The sequence below is a fragment of the Seriola lalandi genome, unplaced genomic scaffold (genome assembly GCF_002814215.2).
Source record: "Seriola lalandi dorsalis isolate HSWRI2012SDOR001 ecotype SW California unplaced genomic scaffold, Sedor1 jcf7180002054468, whole genome shotgun sequence".
NCBI classification, from domain to species: domain Eukaryota; kingdom Metazoa; phylum Chordata; class Actinopteri; order Carangiformes; family Carangidae; genus Seriola; species Seriola lalandi.
In genome coordinates, this window is record NW_019525021.1 from 57,151 (window position 1) to 76,327 (window position 19,177).

The 19,177-nt window shown below is 40.8% G+C and overlaps 3 protein-coding genes across 3 annotated transcripts in view; 2 read left to right on the plus strand and 1 right to left on the minus strand.

Moving 5' to 3' along the window:
* Positions 1 to 1,931: 1,931 nt before the first annotated feature.
* On the plus strand, positions 1,932 to 6,846 carry akr7a3 (aldo-keto reductase family 7, member A3 (aflatoxin aldehyde reductase)). Its single transcript, XM_023411466.2, has 7 exons — positions 1,932 to 2,426; positions 3,691 to 3,878; positions 3,992 to 4,096; positions 4,336 to 4,432; positions 5,297 to 5,396; positions 5,507 to 5,636; positions 6,390 to 6,846. The coding sequence occupies exons 1-7, from the start codon at positions 2,135 to 2,137 to the stop codon at positions 6,549 to 6,551; spliced, it is 1,074 nt and encodes a 357-aa protein (XP_023267234.1). The 5' UTR covers positions 1,932 to 2,134; the 3' UTR covers positions 6,552 to 6,846.
* On the minus strand, positions 6,517 to 9,303 carry mrto4 (MRT4 homolog, ribosome maturation factor). The gene is made up of 8 exons (XM_023411467.2): positions 9,221 to 9,303; positions 8,716 to 8,774; positions 8,498 to 8,601; positions 8,111 to 8,192; positions 7,936 to 8,003; positions 7,698 to 7,849; positions 7,507 to 7,583; positions 6,517 to 7,421 (listed from the first exon to the last, which is right to left on the minus strand). The coding sequence occupies exons 1-8, from the start codon at positions 9,246 to 9,248 to the stop codon at positions 7,275 to 7,277; spliced, it is 717 nt and encodes a 238-aa protein (XP_023267235.1). The 5' UTR covers positions 9,249 to 9,303; the 3' UTR covers positions 6,517 to 7,274.
* A 1,729-nt stretch (positions 9,304 to 11,032) lies between these two features.
* Positions 11,033 to 19,177, plus strand: part of iffo2b (intermediate filament family orphan 2b) — a 28,065-nt gene continuing 19,920 nt past the window's right edge. Inside the window, exon 1 of the mRNA XM_087175403.1 lies at positions 11,033 to 12,051. Within this exon, the coding sequence (XP_087031529.1) occupies positions 11,585 to 12,051 (467 nt within the window). The 5' untranslated portion in view covers positions 11,033 to 11,584. The remainder of the gene's footprint in view (positions 12,052 to 19,177) is intronic.

A 19,177-nucleotide genomic window follows, 5' to 3' on the forward strand; every position in this document is an offset into this window, starting at 1 on the left:
AGGGAGGGAGGGAGGGGGGTGCAAAGAGTGCCATCTATTATTCAGAGCTTCAGCAGCCTCTGGAGCTCACACAAGAAGACACCCCCGCAGCCTGCGAAAAGTGCAGTGACAAAACTGAGGGACATGAAAAAGTTTTCTTCTGGTTCAGATTTAATTGGCAGCAACCTGTGCTTGTAAGTTTTCTGGTATTTTCACTAGAGGCTTTTTATATGATGATATTCACTCCTTCCAACCATGTCTACGCGTTCATTAGGTTCAATGAGCGACTAATGATAAAAAGGACAGTGCGGAAAACCCGTGCGCACCGACCAACATTCGTGCGTTGACGCGCGCAGGTCTGCACGAAGGGTGACGCAAGCTACTCGTGGTAGGTGGGACCATCTAGGAAAACGGAGTGATATACAATCGCCCATAAAGCTACAGAGGATGTTTGGGGTTGAAGCAGGGCAGGGTCTGAAGCAGCTAGTGGTCACTCTGCGGGGTAAACAGCTGATGGTGCGGTCAAAGGGTCAGCCGCCAGGACTGACGACTGCTGCTCTCTAAACAAAGCCTCCATTGCACGCATGTGTGTTCATGACCCCAAAGAGTCCCGGGTCACCGCTGTCCGTGCAACCCTCCCAGGGAAGCAGCCATACAGCATGTTGTTTTAATTAGATCTGACATATCAGAGCTCATACGAAATATGTGTTGCCAAAGTTGTGACAGAGAACAAGGGTCATTCTTTCACTGCAACAAATGAGTCATATGGTGATGATTTGTTTGTGTTTATTTCTGGGCCCTAAAACACCATATCCATTGCTAGATTAAGGCCGTTGGGAAGACCATGACCAAAAATCTGCTGTTGGGACCCTACACTGACTCTGGTGCAATTATCTAATGTAAAATTCTGAAATAATATAAATGAACACATGAACTAATACAAAAACTTCAGACCAAACATGGACCTTGAATGTAGTTGATATTGTAGCCACTGGTGCAAATTGCCAAACAAATTGGGTAAACTCACATGCAGTGAAACTTGTAGCTACCTTCAAGAACCCTTCGAGTCAGGGGCCACAGGACAGTTGCCCACTTTGCCTGGCCTGGCATCAAAGACCCCTTATGGTCTCCGAACAACTACTGCAAGTCGCAATACCAAAACACCATTCACGCCGAGTTATCAGTAGATTCTTTTAACCATGAAGGCAACCTTTTCCTACTCTTCTCCAGTGTGGCAGCTACATTGTGTTAATTAGATTATTCATAAATTTATTTTGCGATGTGCCCTACTAAAACACAATAAATATGAAAATTGTAAAACATAAAAGGTGGCTCCTGAAATGTTACCCAATATAATCTTGAGCCTCATCCAAGACTAGACAAGGACACAGGCGCCCTGTGTCCATGTCTAGTTTTAATATATAGGCTTTATCAGTTGATATGGTGTATAATCTTAAAAACACTTCCATAAATACAAACTAAATTACAGCAAACCTTTAACAGGTATAAGTAGGTATTCCAGTGTAGAAAATACTGCTTGGTTTCTGAGAGTCTGGCAAAGATGTGTTGAGGGAACGTGTGTGTTTTTGTGTGTTGTGTGTTGTGTGTGTGTGTGTATACAGGCCCTAATATCACAAAAACCTGACATGTATGATTTTGAGCTTGGATGCACAAAAACTACTTTGATCCCAGACTTGTTGGATCATTCTGCATTTGTCCAATTAAATAAAATGTACTCTTACTTACTGTACAGTGTTTGTTTTATCACATCTAACATATCTGAGCAGAATGCCTCAGCACATTAGAGAAATTAATGAGCATGTATTGTAAAATGGACGGTGATTTGCTGACACCCTGTGGTTAGAAATAAGAATTACACACTACGTCTCGTATGAGTATGACAAGTGCACTACATGATGCAACGAAGACACTTGAACAAATATTAACATGCAGGTTTAAAACGACAGGAAGCGGTCACAGATAACAGACTTTGAACTACCTCAGCTACAGCCAAGCAAAGAAGCTAACTACCCTATTTGCTTTTAAAAGCACACGTTACGTTTTCAACCGGTTGAGGAACTTTACGACGCTCCCTAATCACCACTTCCAACACAACCTTTGCCCTTCGTCGCGTAGCTGGCTGCAGTTTTGTAGCATGCAGTGGGTAATAACAGGAGGACTGTGCACACTACGACAGAGCCTCATAATCAGAGACGTGCTAACACATTTGCCAAGGTTGGTGACTCGTCGGAACATGTCGTCTCAAGCGAAACGGCCGGTTTCCTTACTGGGAACTATGGCATTCGGTGGCCGAGTTGACGCCGAGCAGAGCCTGGAGATGGTGCAAGCTTTCCTGAGCAGGGGACACAAGCAGCTGGACACAGCCTTCATGTACGTGGATGGGAAGTCAGAGACCGTCATAGGGGGCATGAATCTCCCCAAAACAGGTATATCACAGGCGGGAGTACTAGATTCTCTTTAGTGAACAAAACTAACCAAAGTGTGCCTCATTAGTCAACGTATCTGCTGATTGGCAGACGGAACCAGCTTGGAATTATGGGAACTTAAAATGACCCAAAACCCCCACCAATCAAAGGCCCAAGTTAACTATTTCTGGGCGGTTTCGAGGATAAAACCATGAACCATGTTGGGCTCCTATTGACCCCCAATACTTTAAGCACTCTGGTAATTGATGACAGTAAATTAATTGGTAACATTCTTGATAACTGATTAATAGTTTAAGTAATTTATTAAGCAAAGATGCAAAAATCTAAACATCGTAAATGTAATCTAATCTTTGGGTTTTTGACAGTTTGTCAGACATTTTCTCTTTTTTCACCAACCAGTCAATCAAAAGGAAATAATTGTCAGACATCTTGATAATAAAGATAACTTTGGTTGCAGTTGTACATTAGCCTAATTTGTCTGAAGTTTTCTGTGAATTTGATAATTTGACACGCACACAAAATTAAAGCAATTTGATGAAAACACAAATCTGATAAAACATTTAAATTTATTAAATTATTAAATTATTCAAATTTTATAGACCTAAAGGATACAGAGTAAACATGGGGTTTTGGCTTCCCTGGTAATCCAGCCTTAGATTAAACCTTGTTTTATGAGGCTACTTATTTTATTTGTAAGGGACCATGTAAAATATTAAACATAAATTTCACCATTTGATATACTGCAACAGGGTTAGCATAAAGAACATTTCCATGTGCAGGTCATAATTCAAACATACACATAGTGAGAGACCAGCACTAAACAAACAGGATACACAGTACATAATAACACACAGCAGTACTTCCCACACACCATGTCAGCAATAAATATATGTTAGACAAACAAATATTTTTATACATAGAAAATGTAGATTCAGTGGTTACAGAGTTGGTTAGAAGATTTATTGGATTAGCTATTAACCTCTAGGCAAAAATGGACCAGATCGTTCAAACACTACACCTCCAGCTGTAATGCTGGCTTTATGTTAAAACCAGTGGAAAGAAAAGTCATAAGGCAAACACGATATAATCCTGATGACAGGGTCAGAAATTGCTGCACTCCCCTTTAATATTATGCATGTTGTCACAGAGTTTATATGATATACTTCCACCACGCTGGCCATGTTGTGATCTCAGGTTTATGCTTGTAAAAAAAAAAAAATATTGTCATGATGTCATATTTTATTTCATTGTTTCTGTGTGACAGTAAGCATTGCTACCAAGGCCAACCCCTGGGATGGGAAGACGCTGAAGCCAGAGAGTGTGCGCTCCCAGCTGGAAACCTCCCTTCAGAGGCTGCAGACCGATTCTGTGGACCTTTTCTACCTCCATGCCCCTGACCACCAAAACCCCATCCAGGATACCCTTAGGGCCTGCGATGAACTCCACAAAGAGGTAAAGAGACCAGAGAACTTATTTGCTATGAGTTAAGACTCTCAACATGATGTTTGACATTATTTCATTAAATATGATTCAATGTTAAAATAATTTTAAAAAATCACCCTCAGGGAAAATTCAAGGAGTTTGGCCTGTCAAACTATGCATCATGGGAAGTGGCTGAAATTGCCACCATCTGCAAACACAACAACTGGATTGCTCCCACTGTTTATCAGGTATTCTGGCACTTATTCACAGCATTATAGTTTCATCTCAGTCAGCTATGTCATCTTAGAGTAAAGCAGCTTCTTAATATACCATATGTCATGTTGCATCCCTCAGCATAAGTAGCTGTGTGTTAGAAATTGCAGTAGTTTATGTCACAGCAGTGAAGCATCCTGCATAATTGGACTTTCACTTCGATTTAATCTCTTGACTGCTGCATCTTAACTTTGACTTTTACAACCTTTCACAGGGGATGTACAATGCCACTACAAGACAGGTTGAGACAGAGTTGCTGCCATGTTTGAGATACTACGGAATGAGATTCTACGCATACAATCCTCTAGCAGGTGCTGTTTATCTGCTGTCTGTGGTGCACCTAACAGTCAGCATCTAAATCATTTTATCCGGAAGAAGATACTTATGACTGGTGATAAATGTGTGTAATGTCACATTAATGTTCTTGTTTTAAGCCATGCTAGAAGCATAAACAGTCACTTGGTCAGTCCATCACTTTGGTCCAGACTGGATGAATTTATTGACACACATTCATGGTCTCCAGATGATGAATCCTAATGTTGATGTAAGAACCACCAGCAGGTCAATATCTGAGAGATATTTCGACGTCCTGAGAAATATCTCAACATCGACTGTATAATTTGGCACAGAATTCAGCACAGACATTCATGGTCCCCACAGGATGAATACTGACTTTGGTGATTCCCCAACTTTTACGTTTGAGTGAAATGTCTCAACTGTTGGGTGGATTACAGTCACATTTGTTCAGACATGGTGTTTGTCCTCCTCATTATGAATTCTAATAACTTTGGGTCCCGTAACTTTTCCTCTGGCATTATCATCAGGTCAGACTTTGGATTAGTCCAGTTCTTTGGTTTATATTGGAAAATCAAATGACCCACCAGCCTCAAATGTACTTTGTGTTTAGCACTAATTAACAAATGTTAATATGCTAACAGACTAGATAAATGGTGAACGGTAGTAAACATACCTGCTTAACATCAGCATGTTAGCAAACCCACATCACTGTAGCTCAAAGCACTGCCCTGTAGACCCTTATTTTTGTTTTTAACTATGTTTTCTCAAAATGTAGCATGGAAATTCATTTCATTTTAAATAAGTCATTATCGAGTACATAAATAGTGGAACCCTAGATTACATAAACTTGAATTCTGACATTACTCCTCCTCTACCAGGTGGTCTTCTGACAGGGAAGTATCATTATCAAGACAAAGATGGTTCCCAGCCTGCTGGTCGGTTCTTTGGTAACAGCTGGGCCACAGCATATCGGGACAGGTGAACGACTTGCAGTTTGTTTCCAAAATTTTCCCAAGAACAGTTAAGGTGTCTGTGGTGTCTGCCGTCTGTACATTTGTATGTTAACTGTCTGTCCTCCTGTGTGTAAGATACTGGAAGGAAAGTCATTTCCAGGCCATAGAGTTGGTTCTGAAGGCCTTGGAGACGGTGTACGGCTCAGAAAAACCCACCCTGACTTCTGCTGCTATGCGCTGGATGTACCACCACTCCCAACTTAAGGTACCTGCTGTGCATGGAAAGCTGCAGTGACTTGAGATTATGTTCTTACAGATGTTCATTTTTTTTTACTTTTCAGGGTAAAATAGCTACAGTATCTGACTATCAACAATGTTTTATATTTTTACTGAACAAAGATTGGTCCTGCCATAGCAACCTATTCACGCTGATATGACTATGGTAAAATCTCAAAAGGCCACTGCTAACATCAAAAAGCTGAGTAGATACGAGCTAAGCTTGACCTTCCAACTTAAGTGCTTTTATCATGTACTATCATGTCTTTCCATGCTTGAAAAACACAGTCAGTGGTCAAAGCATAGCACTTTACCATTAAATACATTAATGATACTTCACAATGTGAGCACCAGCTTTTGTAGTATTGGCCACGTTAGTTGGATTTGCCTACAATTACCAGCATTATTTTCTTTCGGAAATAAACAAAGAACCAGTGTTTTAAATGATATGGACAGATAAAATTGTGTTGAACATTCTTTGTAATTTTACAGAATAACCTCACATCAGCTGGCTAATTGTAAAATTATAGCTGGTCATAATTTGTGCAGATCATTGTTAAGACTGAAATCCTAGCACTTTTACCATATGAAAGTGTCTGAGTTATTGTATATCTATACTCAACAATTCAATCAAAGGTTGAATTTGATGTAAAACACAAATTGACCGGAGACACCTTTGTCAACCACGGTGTGGTTTGATGGCATCATTTTTCCCTGACTACTGCATCATCTGCTGTTACAGGGCGATCTTGGAGATGGAGTTATCATTGGCATGTCCAGCATGGAGCAACTTCAGCAGAACTTGGCTGCTTCAGAGGAGGGTCCTCTGGATGAGCGAGTGGTTGCAGCCTTCAATGAAGCCTGGAATCTCGTAGCCCACGAGTGTCCAAACTACTTCAGATGAGGACCCTCTTTTTATTGTAGAGCCAAAATCTCCATTACAGTCCAATCAAATATAATTCAACTTTTTACAGAGATCTGCTAAAGCCCCATTCCTTTCAGTTACTTAATAGTTTTCCTGAAATCACACTTAAAATTTGCTTTTTTTTTTTGCATCAATTGGAAACCATTATGTAATATGCAAGAGCATTTCAGTGTTGATGTATAAATGTAAAAATGACAAGATATTTCTTCAGGGAGCAATAACTTTTTCTGGAGCCCGCCTTAATTAAACTGTTACATTAAAAAGATAACAAAAATTTCTGATGTCAACAAAATGTTTTTCTTACACATAAAATGCATCAAATGGGTAGTTGTAACACATGAAACGGTATGTGCTTATTTGTTTTGGCTGCATGGCAAAGTACTTGCATGGCATACAATTCTTTTTGTCATTACATTGACAAATATTGACAAAGCAAGTGGCATCAAGGTGATTACATGACTTGACTCCAGTCACCAGTGTCTCCTGAACAACAATTCAGTCCAAAGCTAAATTTCAGGGGAGAGGACAGAAGTTCATGTTTTGGGGTGAAAGCAAGACAGATGAGAGAGATTAACAAAGAGTCCAGGGGCAGAACAGGCAGTCGGGATGAATGGTTTCAACATCAATGTCCCTCTGGTGTTGAGGTTGGCAAAAAGACTTTTAAAAACAGAGGTGTAACAAGCCCCTGCCCATGCCGGTGTTTTATTCTGCATCGTCATCTTCTTCATCATCTTCATTCTCCTGCATAGACTCTTCCTCCCCAGCAAAGTTGTCAAACTCGCCTGTTTCTGAGTTCCACATACATTTGATTTGCACCTTGAATTCTGCCATCTCGATGCCAAAGAGTTTCTGTGGACAAAAAGGAGCAAGTTGAGGCATGTCAATCAAATGCAAGACAACACTGTATGTCACTGGGAAATAGTCACTAACTCACCAGAATACGAGCCTGCTCAGGAGACAGCACATCTCCCTCCTTACAGACCTCATGGTCCTTCAGCAGTGTTACCACTCCTGGAATAACAGCAGAAAAAATGTCATTGTTACATTCAACTGATATGAAGCACTGACTGTTAAAGGGACAATTTAACTGTTTATTTCTCTGCACTCAAACGTTTTTAATCTTGCCTTTCTTGAGAGCGGTAGGAAGTCCCAATTGTCTCAACTGGGGCTCCATTGAGTGAGGAAACTGTTCCAGGGGTCCCTCATCCAGTGTTATATCCATCTGTGCCTGGTTGCCAGCTCGCGCATAATCCACCTCTTTGAAATGATTGAAATACCTATCAATAGAAAAAAATAATTTAGAAAAACGTATGGACAATATATTATTTATGACTGAAACCACAGTCTGTGAAGTGATACTTACTCTTGTACCTCATCCTTTGTTTTATTTGTGAATAGTACACCCACTTCTCCTCGTAGATATTTGCAGACCTGCATATTATCAAAAGGCAATAAAAAATTTCAAGTATATGCAATAGATTATTGTTGTTATCATCACATTTTTTAGCTTGACATCTCCACTCTAAGATCTCGCCTACCTTGTGCAAATTATCTTTGTATTCATCTGTTTCTCCTTTACCTAAGGCGATCATCATGACCTTATTTTTGCCGAAGAAGAATCTGTGGAACAGAGAAGAGTCCAGTTAAACAGTTTCCTGTGACACCTGTCCAAGATTTGAACTTTCATAAAATTGGGAGAATTACAAAAGTAAAAAATATTTAAAAAATAGAAGCAAAAGAAGCCAAGATATCCTGTTTTAACTTCTAAAATAGCTCAAGCAATCTACAACCCATGTAATGTCACTTGACAGTGATTTAAATGCTGTCCATACAAACTTAAACTGACCTCCATGGATAAAATCAGTGGAGTGCCATTTTAAATTCACCCAAACGTCAAACCAACGGGATGGTTAAGGTGCCATTACCTGCTGTGTTTCCATGCTGTCCTGATGTCTTTCAGCTTGTTATTCCTCATATTGGCCACAGAGAATATGAACAAGTTTCTGTAGGTGTCCACACATTTGCGTAACTAAAACAACAAACAGGAGGAGAGTTTAGCGTGAAACATGTCACAACAGCTTCAGCAAACTGATTAACATAATAAAAATGTAGCTGACAGGAGACTTTGGCAGAAAAATCTCACCTCCTCGATTAATTTCTGTTTCAACTCCAGTCCTTTCTTGGCTGTCTTCGTTAATGAAACTGGTGGAAAGATCATGTGAAATGCAGTCAGTCAAATAGCAATGAGTTTAACTTATTTTCTATTTGTGAGAGGGAAAAAATAAACAAATAGCACAAAATAGGGGCCATTTCACTGCTTTTATCCCATTTATACCACATCAGACCAGGTCAAGATCAAAAAAACACTAGATTTAAACTTGTCAACCTGGACCACATTACCTCAGACAGCCTAAAGACTTTTTAAAACATATTTTCACATCAGTGAAACCAGTGACTCAGAGGCTAACTTCGGTGCAATGTGTATATTCCCTGTTTCCCTCATCAGGAGAAGCTAACGTTAGCTTGTCCCCCTCACTTACGTTAATTTTCTGTTGTCGCAAACAGCTGCTACATACAAGAAACCAGTAAACACGCTTATTCGCTCAATGTGTTTGTACATAACGCAACTTGAACGGGTATTTTCTTACTTTTCTTGTCCCTCTTTGACTTCGGCATGGTTTCCTCTCACGATGGCAGCGCAGCAGACGCACACGTGAAGTAAAAGGCCCCCAAATGTTTCTGTTTGACGAGGCTGACCACGAGGTGCCTGAGTCAAAATAGAATAAGAGCATAAAATAAACCTAACGACTTTTTGAACTGAAATATTTGTCACTTGGCGCTGTTGCTACTATGCTAAAATATAATAATGCTCCTAGATAAGTGTATACATAAACTGAATTGAGAGTCATGGAGCTTTGGCGTTGTTTCAAACTAATATTACTCAGAAAGGATCTGAAACGTTTTCGATAAGCGCTACTGTACATGTGTGTATGTGTGTAGTGATCTACCGGATAGAAATCAGCTAAAACAGCCTAAAATATTACCGATTAATTAATAATATTGGACTTCAGGCACCTGCAAATTCACCTATTTGGGGGGGGGGGGGGGGGGGGGGTTACAGCATTTCCATTAAAACCATATGTTTTGTGCGTTTTAACGTTTACTAATTTATGTTACATATGCACCATGCCAGGTGGCTGTCATTTGTCTGAAGGGATAGGGCTTATGAACGGATTAACCCGCTAGGGGTCTCTAAAGCAACAACATGCAGGCTACATGACACTACAGTCAAGAAACTTATTTACAACTTGCTCAAGCAGATGTATAAGTGTATCATTTGCCCTTATGGAAGTGGGGTCCTCCTTGGTGTTTGTGTCCCTGTTTATATTTTATTCTACACACACTTTCATGTTAGAAAGCTGCAGAATCATTTAGATGCATGAGAAAATTTCTGTCTATAATGGTCAGGAATCCCAGAGGATTTGCCCCTTTTGCCCTGTGAGTGGCATTATCGTGTCACTGTCAGAGTTCTAGTGGCATCAGGAGAGTTATTTATTTGCCCTGGTTCTGGTAACAAAGTTTTGTGAAAAAGCTGCAAAACATTCACAATATGTATCACACTTTACAGTGATGGCGATATACCCTGCCACTGCACAGATCCTCACCATGGAGTAAGATAAGTTTAAATGAGATAAGATTTTATTGATCATCCGGGGGAAACTAGTGCAGCACAAGCAACAGACGAGTTAAGAATTAATAAAGGACAGAGCAGTGTACAGTAAAAGAATAGTAAACCATAAACCATAATTAGAAAGTTAAATAAAAGTACAAATTAGTACAGCAAACAATAGATAGCCTATAAAAACTATACAGTAAATTGAAACAATATACAGTTCAATACCTTGGCCAGTGTGAAATGTGCCTTTTATGTGTTAATGTATATGCACTTTTACAATTACTGCAGTTTCTCTTTATTTCTAAACAGTGACATACAGTAGATATGTGTATTTATCTAGTCTATATAGGCCATATATATATTTAAGTATAAAAATACAGGCTATTATATATAATATATAGGCTACATATCAACATCAGAAAACTTTATTGTTCATTACAAGGGAATGGGAATTTGTCTTAAGGGGCTCACAGATAAAAAGGACACACAGTGTAGGTATAGTATCCTACAATAGGCTAGGCTATATCATAAGCCTATTATAAGGGAAAGTTCATAATTCAAAAGTTTATTAATCCACAAAATGACGTGTCTCAATCCAATGTGTAAAATGAATTGGAAAGACATTGTTGTTACAGTCTACTTTATCCTATTAATTAGGCCTGTGTTTATATCTGTCATTGCTGTCTGTCGGAGTGAGAGAGAGAGGGAGGGAGGTGGGAGGTGCCGATGTAGGTGATAGTGCCTAGTTTAGCACTTTGCAACATGATCCGTGCACGCCACAGAGAGGCCGGGCTCTGCAGTCCTGCACCCTGCCGTTTCACCGCACCACATGGAAACTGAATAGAGCTTTCGAAAACGGGGAATGATAACGAAAGGAGGTGGACCGTTTTCCTCTGTCGGCTGGCTATATGAACCCGCACAGCATCAGCTGCTCCTGACAAAGCAAAGGCAAACACAGAGATGAGGGCGACGGAAAGTAATGCTGGTGCTTATTGCGGTCTGCGTCAAACCACTCGCTGCTTCAGGAGATGATGCCCTCTGTGCCTCTTAAAGGACTTTCTGGGTTTACTATTCATCTCTTGTGAACACCCATGCTGCAGGGGTCCATGTTAGTATCTCGGGGTAAACATCCAGCAGGGACAGTGATGGCCACCCCATCTCCAGCCGCCCAGTCACTCTCAGCATCTGCATTGTGAGGAGAAACTCGTCCTGTGGGAGTGGGATTGTGAAGGAATATGCAGGGATAAAAAAAAAAAACAAAAAAAACAGTTTTTTGTTTTTGCATCCAAACCAGACAGAGCCATAGTTGGATTACCGGGTGTTGTTGTTTACCAACATGAACTCTATGTTTTTCTCGGACACTCCGCCCGGTCCGGTCTGCAACGTCCCCACCGGGTCGACCAGCGCCCTGCGAAATGACCTGGGCTCCAACATCCATGTGCTGAAAACGCTCAACCTGCGATTCCGCTGCTTCCTTGCCAAAGTCCATGAACTGGAAAGGAGAAACAAACTGTTGGAGAGCCAGCTGCAGCAAGCTCTGCAGAGACCGAAGTACCGCCACCTTTACACCCGCGAAGTTGCAGTGCAGACGGACGGTCCCGAGTCGCGACTGCCGGGAACCATCTGGAGTTTCACCCACGTCCGGAGGCAAGGGGAGCGCCTTGAGACGGTGCACGGGCCCGGGGTGACGTGGACGCATCCGGACGGAGTTGGGGTCCAAATAGACACCATTACCCCAGAACTGAGGGCTCTGTATAACGTGCTGGCCAAAGTCAAGCGGGAGAGGGACGAGTACAAGAGAAGGTGAGTGAAGTCAAACTAACTGTACTGATGCGAAGCTCGTGTTCATTTGCTCTTGGTAGTTTTATACACTAAGTTGGAGATGTTTTTATGATAACACAAGCAGTTTTAGGCCACAATACATCCTAATTTATATGACCACGTATAAATCATTTGCAGGGGAATAGCAAGGAATGAAAGGTCCTGTAAGGGTGTCACCATGGGCCCGTGATTTCTTGTCAGTCAGTGGGCCTCGCTGCTCCCGCAGTAGCTACACAAAACTGAAAATAAGCACAAAATGTCACTACATAGCCACCATAGGCCATCACAGACACCCTCAGAAGTCCCTGTGGGGTTCAAGATTCAAGCAATTTCTAGTCACTCAACTGCAAGAAGTTCAAGGGCGGGTTGACTCATTCAATGTAGATGTCGCAGTTTATGAGCCAAGAAGTTGTTGTAATGTTGTGCTACATTAGATCTGGACACATAATCAATATTGCTTGTTAAATAATTCACATTAGAGACCAACCAATTAGTTGATAGGCAGAAAATTAATCAGAAACTCTTTTCAATTTATTATTAAATCTTTCTTTTAATGATAACGTCATTTTTAAACAAAACTGCCAAAACATTCACTGGATCCAGCTTCTTCATTGTGATGAATTCCTGATTGCCTCTGTTTTATGTCAATCTATGTGAATATCTTTGGGTTATGGAATTTTTGTTGGACAAAACAATTTAAAGATGTCACTTTTGACTCTGGGAAAACATGGTGGACATTTTTACAGTGATTTCTGAGTCAGTTGATACACCTGGTAGGTGCCATTGTAAAGCTGTTTTCATCTACCCGTCACTTCATCACTTTTCACTTATCAGTGTTCCTTTTTCTTCCCATGTGCTTGGTGATTGGCCAATGTCTCCAGATGCTCATCAGACAGTATAGTGGAGAGATGACACACATCAGAGTGATAGAGTTGCACTTGAGGTAGTGTTTAACATGAGGGATGTCAGAGCTGAGCGTCTGCATAGCATTTACACAAAGACGTTTCTCATGGATTAAACTGATCCTGTTTCTCACACAGTTTTGAGGAAATTCCTTTGCATGGCCCATTCTCCACCAATTGTTCATCTTCTTTAGTCATATTAATTGCGTTTCCTTGAGGACTGTGCAGAGTCCCCAGCTGACCCACATCACTGCTGGCCGGCTTGGCTGGCTACCGGAGGGAGACATGCCAAGCAACCGCCTGCTTCTGTTTGCCGTCATGACTCAAGCCGAGAGGCATTTTAACAGGCCTCTGTCTGCTCGGTGAGGTCGGCTATGACGAATGCCGACTTCCCACTGAGCGCACTGACTCAGTGACACAGAATGTGTGTGCTCTCCCACTCCTCTGGGAAACTGGATATCCTGTCCAGTCATTCCCAGTAACCAGCATATCCTTTTTTGTTCACTTCTGTCTGAGAAGATGAACAGCAGTGGCTGGGACAGCAGCCAAATTAAAAACTGCTGCAGCTGAAGTCAAAAATTTGGATCCCCTTTAGCAAAAACAGGAGCTCTTGACTTTATAAGTTATTGAAACAACCATCCCACTTGCTTTTTAATGAGGGTTTTAGTTAGCAGCGGTGTATGCAGTTACTCCATTTTACATATTCACTGTATGGTTGTACATATATATGGTTGTGCCTTCAAATTGTTGAGTTGTTGGTAAACAAAAAAATAGAACAGGATTTCTATACTTTATTCAGTATATGCACATTGATAGGCATTATAGATGTTGTGTTTACATCATTATTCATCAATGACACTCACAAGCACCAGTGTCCAACATGTTCTTTGCAGTGTTTTTACATGAAGAGAACCGTGGAATAAGACACATTCCTAGCCTCTGTTTATTGGCAAATAATCATGGTTATCAATCTCTTTTCCTGCCTGTCTCTTTCCTTCTGTGCTCTGAGCTCAGTAATTGCATCACCACTGAGTTCACTGCCCAGTTGTTTTCTCTCTGACTCCCAGTCTAAATCCTCTTTACTACAGTCACGTTTCAGCATTCAATCCCAGAGCCCCATCCTGCAATGGCTTTTCTCTTCTGTGCTCTTTGTGCTCAGCCATTCCTTCGTCCTTCACTCCACTCCCCCAACAGCCCCGCTCCGCCCCTCCGCTCCTCTATGTGTCATGCAGACTGCTTTGTAAGGCATCCTCAATCCCGACAGAGCCCCCCCATCCCACCCTGTCAGTGTGCTCCCACACCGCCCTGGTGATATATTAAAGCTTTACGAGTGCGGACACACACACAAGGAGATGGATGACCAGCTTGTCCATTTCTGATTCGGCCACTTGCCTTCACACTATGAAGTGCACAGTTGTTTACTTTCTGTCGTTTGACAGTACACCTCTTCCTGATCAAGAAACTATTTTCTGAGGCGAAACAATGTGATTTGCCAAACATGGTTGTATATGACACAATCGCTTATGAAGTTGTATTCTGAAGTTAGCTGATATGGGTGCTTGAATATATGAAAAGGCACTAGCATAATGGAAAAAAAATACTTGCCAGGATTATACAGAGAATACAGATGTACAATATGTGACTACAAATGTAAAAACTCAGGGGCCAGATTCACAAATATGTTCCCCAGGACGAAACTCGCAATGTTTCTGAATAAATTTAGGGAGTTGTTAAACTCTTGACCCCTTGGTTTTTATTCCTGTGAAAAAAAAAATCCTCTCTCCTCTTCCTTTTTCCTCTTAAGTAACTTTAAAGTTAAGTTAAGTAACTTAACTTTAAAGAGACTTTTCAATTGATAATCAATGATGAAGTTTATCTTTAATTAGAAACATACATTTTTAATCCATTTAATGGTTTAATTCTTTGCAGGAAACAAGCACCAATACTAAAGGACTATTCTGTGTGATTTGACTATTCTTAATTTCACTCTTCAGACAAAAATCTTTATTTTTCCTACAGTGTTTTTTGTAACCTCTTGTAAGTTTTGTCATATAGATAAAGAGATTGTCACAAATGAGTAGAAACAAGGTTCTTGTGTGCTCTTTATTTCTATTCAAATATTTGCTCAACCATATATGTTATTGGCTGTTTTTCTGTGCTACAAACCATGTCCTTAATTATATTTCAAAATCAGGAGCTCTCCATTATACAATATGCTTTTGGTAGAGAACAACATGGCTCTTTCAAAGTTGCTGGGTGTACCTCTTGTTCTGGGAAAGCTCTTAAACCGATTTAGTCCAGATTCTCAACGAATTTATCCGAATTATTTGGCTTTCAGAACACTGTTGTGTTCATGCACCACCGCCAGGCTTCATAAATCAGACAGCCAACTTAAATGAAGGTCCACTTAGTGCCTCAGTGGCTGGACTGTGAGGTTACATACCTTTCACACTGACAAGCGACCATGAAAAGGAAAGTGGGCAAGGTCAACGCCAGCGTCCTCAGCCATACTGTTTTTATTCCACTGTCTTGCATCACTGTGAAATGTATCACTTGGGGGTCAATGAATCTCTGCCAGTTATTGCCACCAACATGCAACGTGCTCAAGAGGCCATGAAAACAGAGGCTGGCGTTGACGAACATATTTGACAGTCATGGACTATGAACAGAAACTGTGTCCGACAACTACCAAGAAGGCAAAGTGCTCATTTGTTTAACATTTACATGTTATACTTTTGGTGCAGAGATATAGCAGACAGCTTCATCCACTATGCAGATGACTGCACAAACAGACAGATCTGTGTTAGAAGACAGCAGGTATACTTGCAGTAATATGCTAATATATTTTCAGAGAGCAGTATAAATAAAGATAGGGATTGTTCATTGTTCATTTAAACTGATATCACTGTAGTTTACATGCATTTCTTTGGAATAGAGGTGCTGTATGAGGTAGCTTCTATTGAGAGCACAACTAGTTTACAGTATTACTCCGGTTTTTTAGGGGCAACGCTCACTGCAGTGTTTTAGTCATAAATTATCATCATCATATCATCATCCATCACTGAGCAGAGGCCAAACAACTGTCCTGCTGGATCACAATGTGGGTGATACTGGTAGGGAATCAGAACAGTCTCTGGGCCTCCTGGGCATGTTCTCCCTACATGAATAATTCACGTACAGCTGAATTTAGCCATGTGTGGATCAATGCATTGAAAATTCAGTAAAGACTCTTTTTGGAGGCTTTGATCTCGCTTCCTGTGCTTAAGAGAGGTGAAAGGCGGAGTTGAGGATCTCTTTTGAAACTAGGAGTTGGGCTTGATGTAATAAATAACTAACTAATTACTAATTACTAATTACAGGGTGAAGTGAAGTGTGATTCCAGAGCAGGAGGCTACATTGTATGTTTCAAATATCATATTTCCCCATGAAGTGCAACATGCTTCACCGATGAGCTCTTCGGCCTCTCTCTCTCTCCCTCTCTCTCTCTCTCTCTCTCTCTCTCTCTCTCTCTCTCTCTCTCTCTCTCTCTCTCTCTCTCTCTGTCTGTCTTTGCTGCTGACCTGCCCTCTATATAATCCAGGCCGTCTATTCAGGAGAGGGATTTTCTCTAAGCCGTCACCTAGCACCAAGGCTTGAGGCTCCAGCCTCCAGCCGGCCCTGCACCACATCCTGGCACGCAGCCGCTGCACTGAACTGGGGCCTCTTGAAGTGGAAGACGTCCTGCTGCTGAGACGCAGTGTGTGAGAGAGAGAGAGAAAGAGAGAGAGCGAGAGAGAGAGAGAGAGAGCTAAAACCATTGAGCTCCGATTAGAGTTCATATTGTGTCTCTCTTCCTCCCTCTTCCTGTCTGTGTGGTGCTCCTCTCTTGAGCTCACAATGTGTTTTTGTGTTTTTCGAGGCCATTTACACTCTTCAGTCTTACTATAAGTCATCGGCATTGTTTAGACCAAGTGCTCATTTTGTAGATATGATCGCCATTACAAACTTGGGTTGTCCTCAGAGCTTATTCCTGACATACACTAATGGCCAAGAATTATAAAAAAAAAAAAAAATACATTGCAGTGAATCGCATATACTATCCTACTGCTACTGATTGCACAAGTGATTTACAGTATTATGCCGTAAATACTCACTAATGCAGCAAGGTGGTGTTCAGATAGGTCACAAGATAAATCTGCAGGACACTGACATATGTTACAAATTAGGAAAAGAGGAAAAAAACTCCTTGCTTCTTTTTTGTGAGAAATGGAAGCATTTTAGCTCCTCAGGGAAACGATGCAATCTGGTTGAACTGCTCACAGCTGACAGACATATGCTTCTTGTGATGGGGTGTAATGACTATGCATTGTTTGTCTATAAAGGGCCACAAACCAAAAAGGCTGGAAAGCACTGCACTGCACTTAATGTGTATTAATCCACAGCGGAAAATAGTCCCCAACAATGCACTAAAACCTACAGTGACTAGCTGTTTTACGACAAACACTTAACATGTTTTGAATCTGAAACAATATATTTGTAACCTTTTTTGTTTTTTTTTTATTTAACATCTTCAAAAAGAACAAATGGGCTTGGGACTGATGAACTGTTGTTATGGGATTTGTTGACAATAACAAAAAAATACAGAATAAAGCCAGCCCTGTCCTTTAAGGAACATATGTAGCTGTTCACAGATCCAGAACATTATCAATAAGGAAAAACCAAGAATTGTGGTAATATCAAAAAGGATGAAAATTTTGATTTCTGTTCCTCAGTATTGATCGTATTGGAAGGAAAATCAGCATGCTACCACGATGGAGATGCCTTTGTTCTTTCATGTGCCTGGAGCTGCTGCTGTGCTGTGCAGCTGTGGTTGATTATTCATGGGTATCGATACAGCTGAGACCAGTGGCGCGTTGCCATATTTAAAAGTGCAGGAATGCACCTGTCTTTCGTAAGCACTGACTGCATAGGGAGAGTGTACTAACTGTATGGGAGGTTTGGTCGGTGGACTGTTTTGGAAAAGCACTGCTTCTCTTTGCAGCAGTTGTGGCCTCATGCAAAGCTTCAACTATACAGTTTGTTAGCTCAGGTAAATGTTACCGATAAGTCCATAATCCTTATTTACACCTAATAAATTTAACAAGTGTCTTTGCCTTTCTGTTCAGACCTGCTCTGTTTGAAAAGCTACTGCACCTTTTCTAAAGGTGTGGGTGTGCTGACACAGCATGCACACCGAAAAACCCCAGTATTTCAAAAGCTTATTACTCCAGTGGAAATGCTAGTTTGCTAGATAAACACACACACACACGCACGCACACAAACAAACACACACACACACACACACACACACACACACACACACACACACACACACACACACACACACAGACACACACACAACCACACACAAACACAAACACACATATTTGGACAGTATATGATGCTGTGCATGTGCCAGATAGGTGTGTGAGGTTTCACAGGGTCATTAAATCTGTCCCTGTGCCTCTTGCATGCTCGACTTTAAACCAGACCAGATGTCTCTTTCCTCTGAGCTCTCTGGAAATCTTCATGTATTAAGAGATAAAGTGCATTAACCTCTTGTGGTCTCATTTTCATTGGCTCTGGCAGAAGGAAAAAAAAGTTATCATGTTAAAGGTGCAAGCCACGATCTAAATGTAAACAAAAATGTACCAACACAGGATCTGAACTTGGTTTTAGTTGGGAAACATGCAGAAAGCAAATATTTAAATTAAAGAAATGTGTTATTACATATACCTTTCATTTATATGGTTAAAGTAATACAAATTGGGTATTTAATGCTGTTTTCACTGTTCTGTAAAAATGCTGTCCATCCGGGGTCTCAAACTCAAAGCTTAAGACACAGAACCATGATTGTTAGATCAGCACCGTGTACAACAGCTCGTTGCCGTCTGTGTCGTGACTGTGTTGTGTTCAGTGGATGAGGATGAAAGACATATCGTAAAGGACCTTGGATAAAAGCTTTTTATAAATGCAGCCCATTTACCGAAAATCAAAATGGTAAAAAAAAAAAAAAAAGAAAAAAACCCAATAAATTCTAAACATGTGAGGGACATTATGAAACTTGTCTTGTGGGCTGGATATGGCCCCCAGGCTGGTAGTTTCAGTTAGTTGTATGTGAGTAATTGAAGCATCACTGTGGTCAAATAACCAGATGTCCTCTGAATAGAGCTCTTTCAGTTTTATGT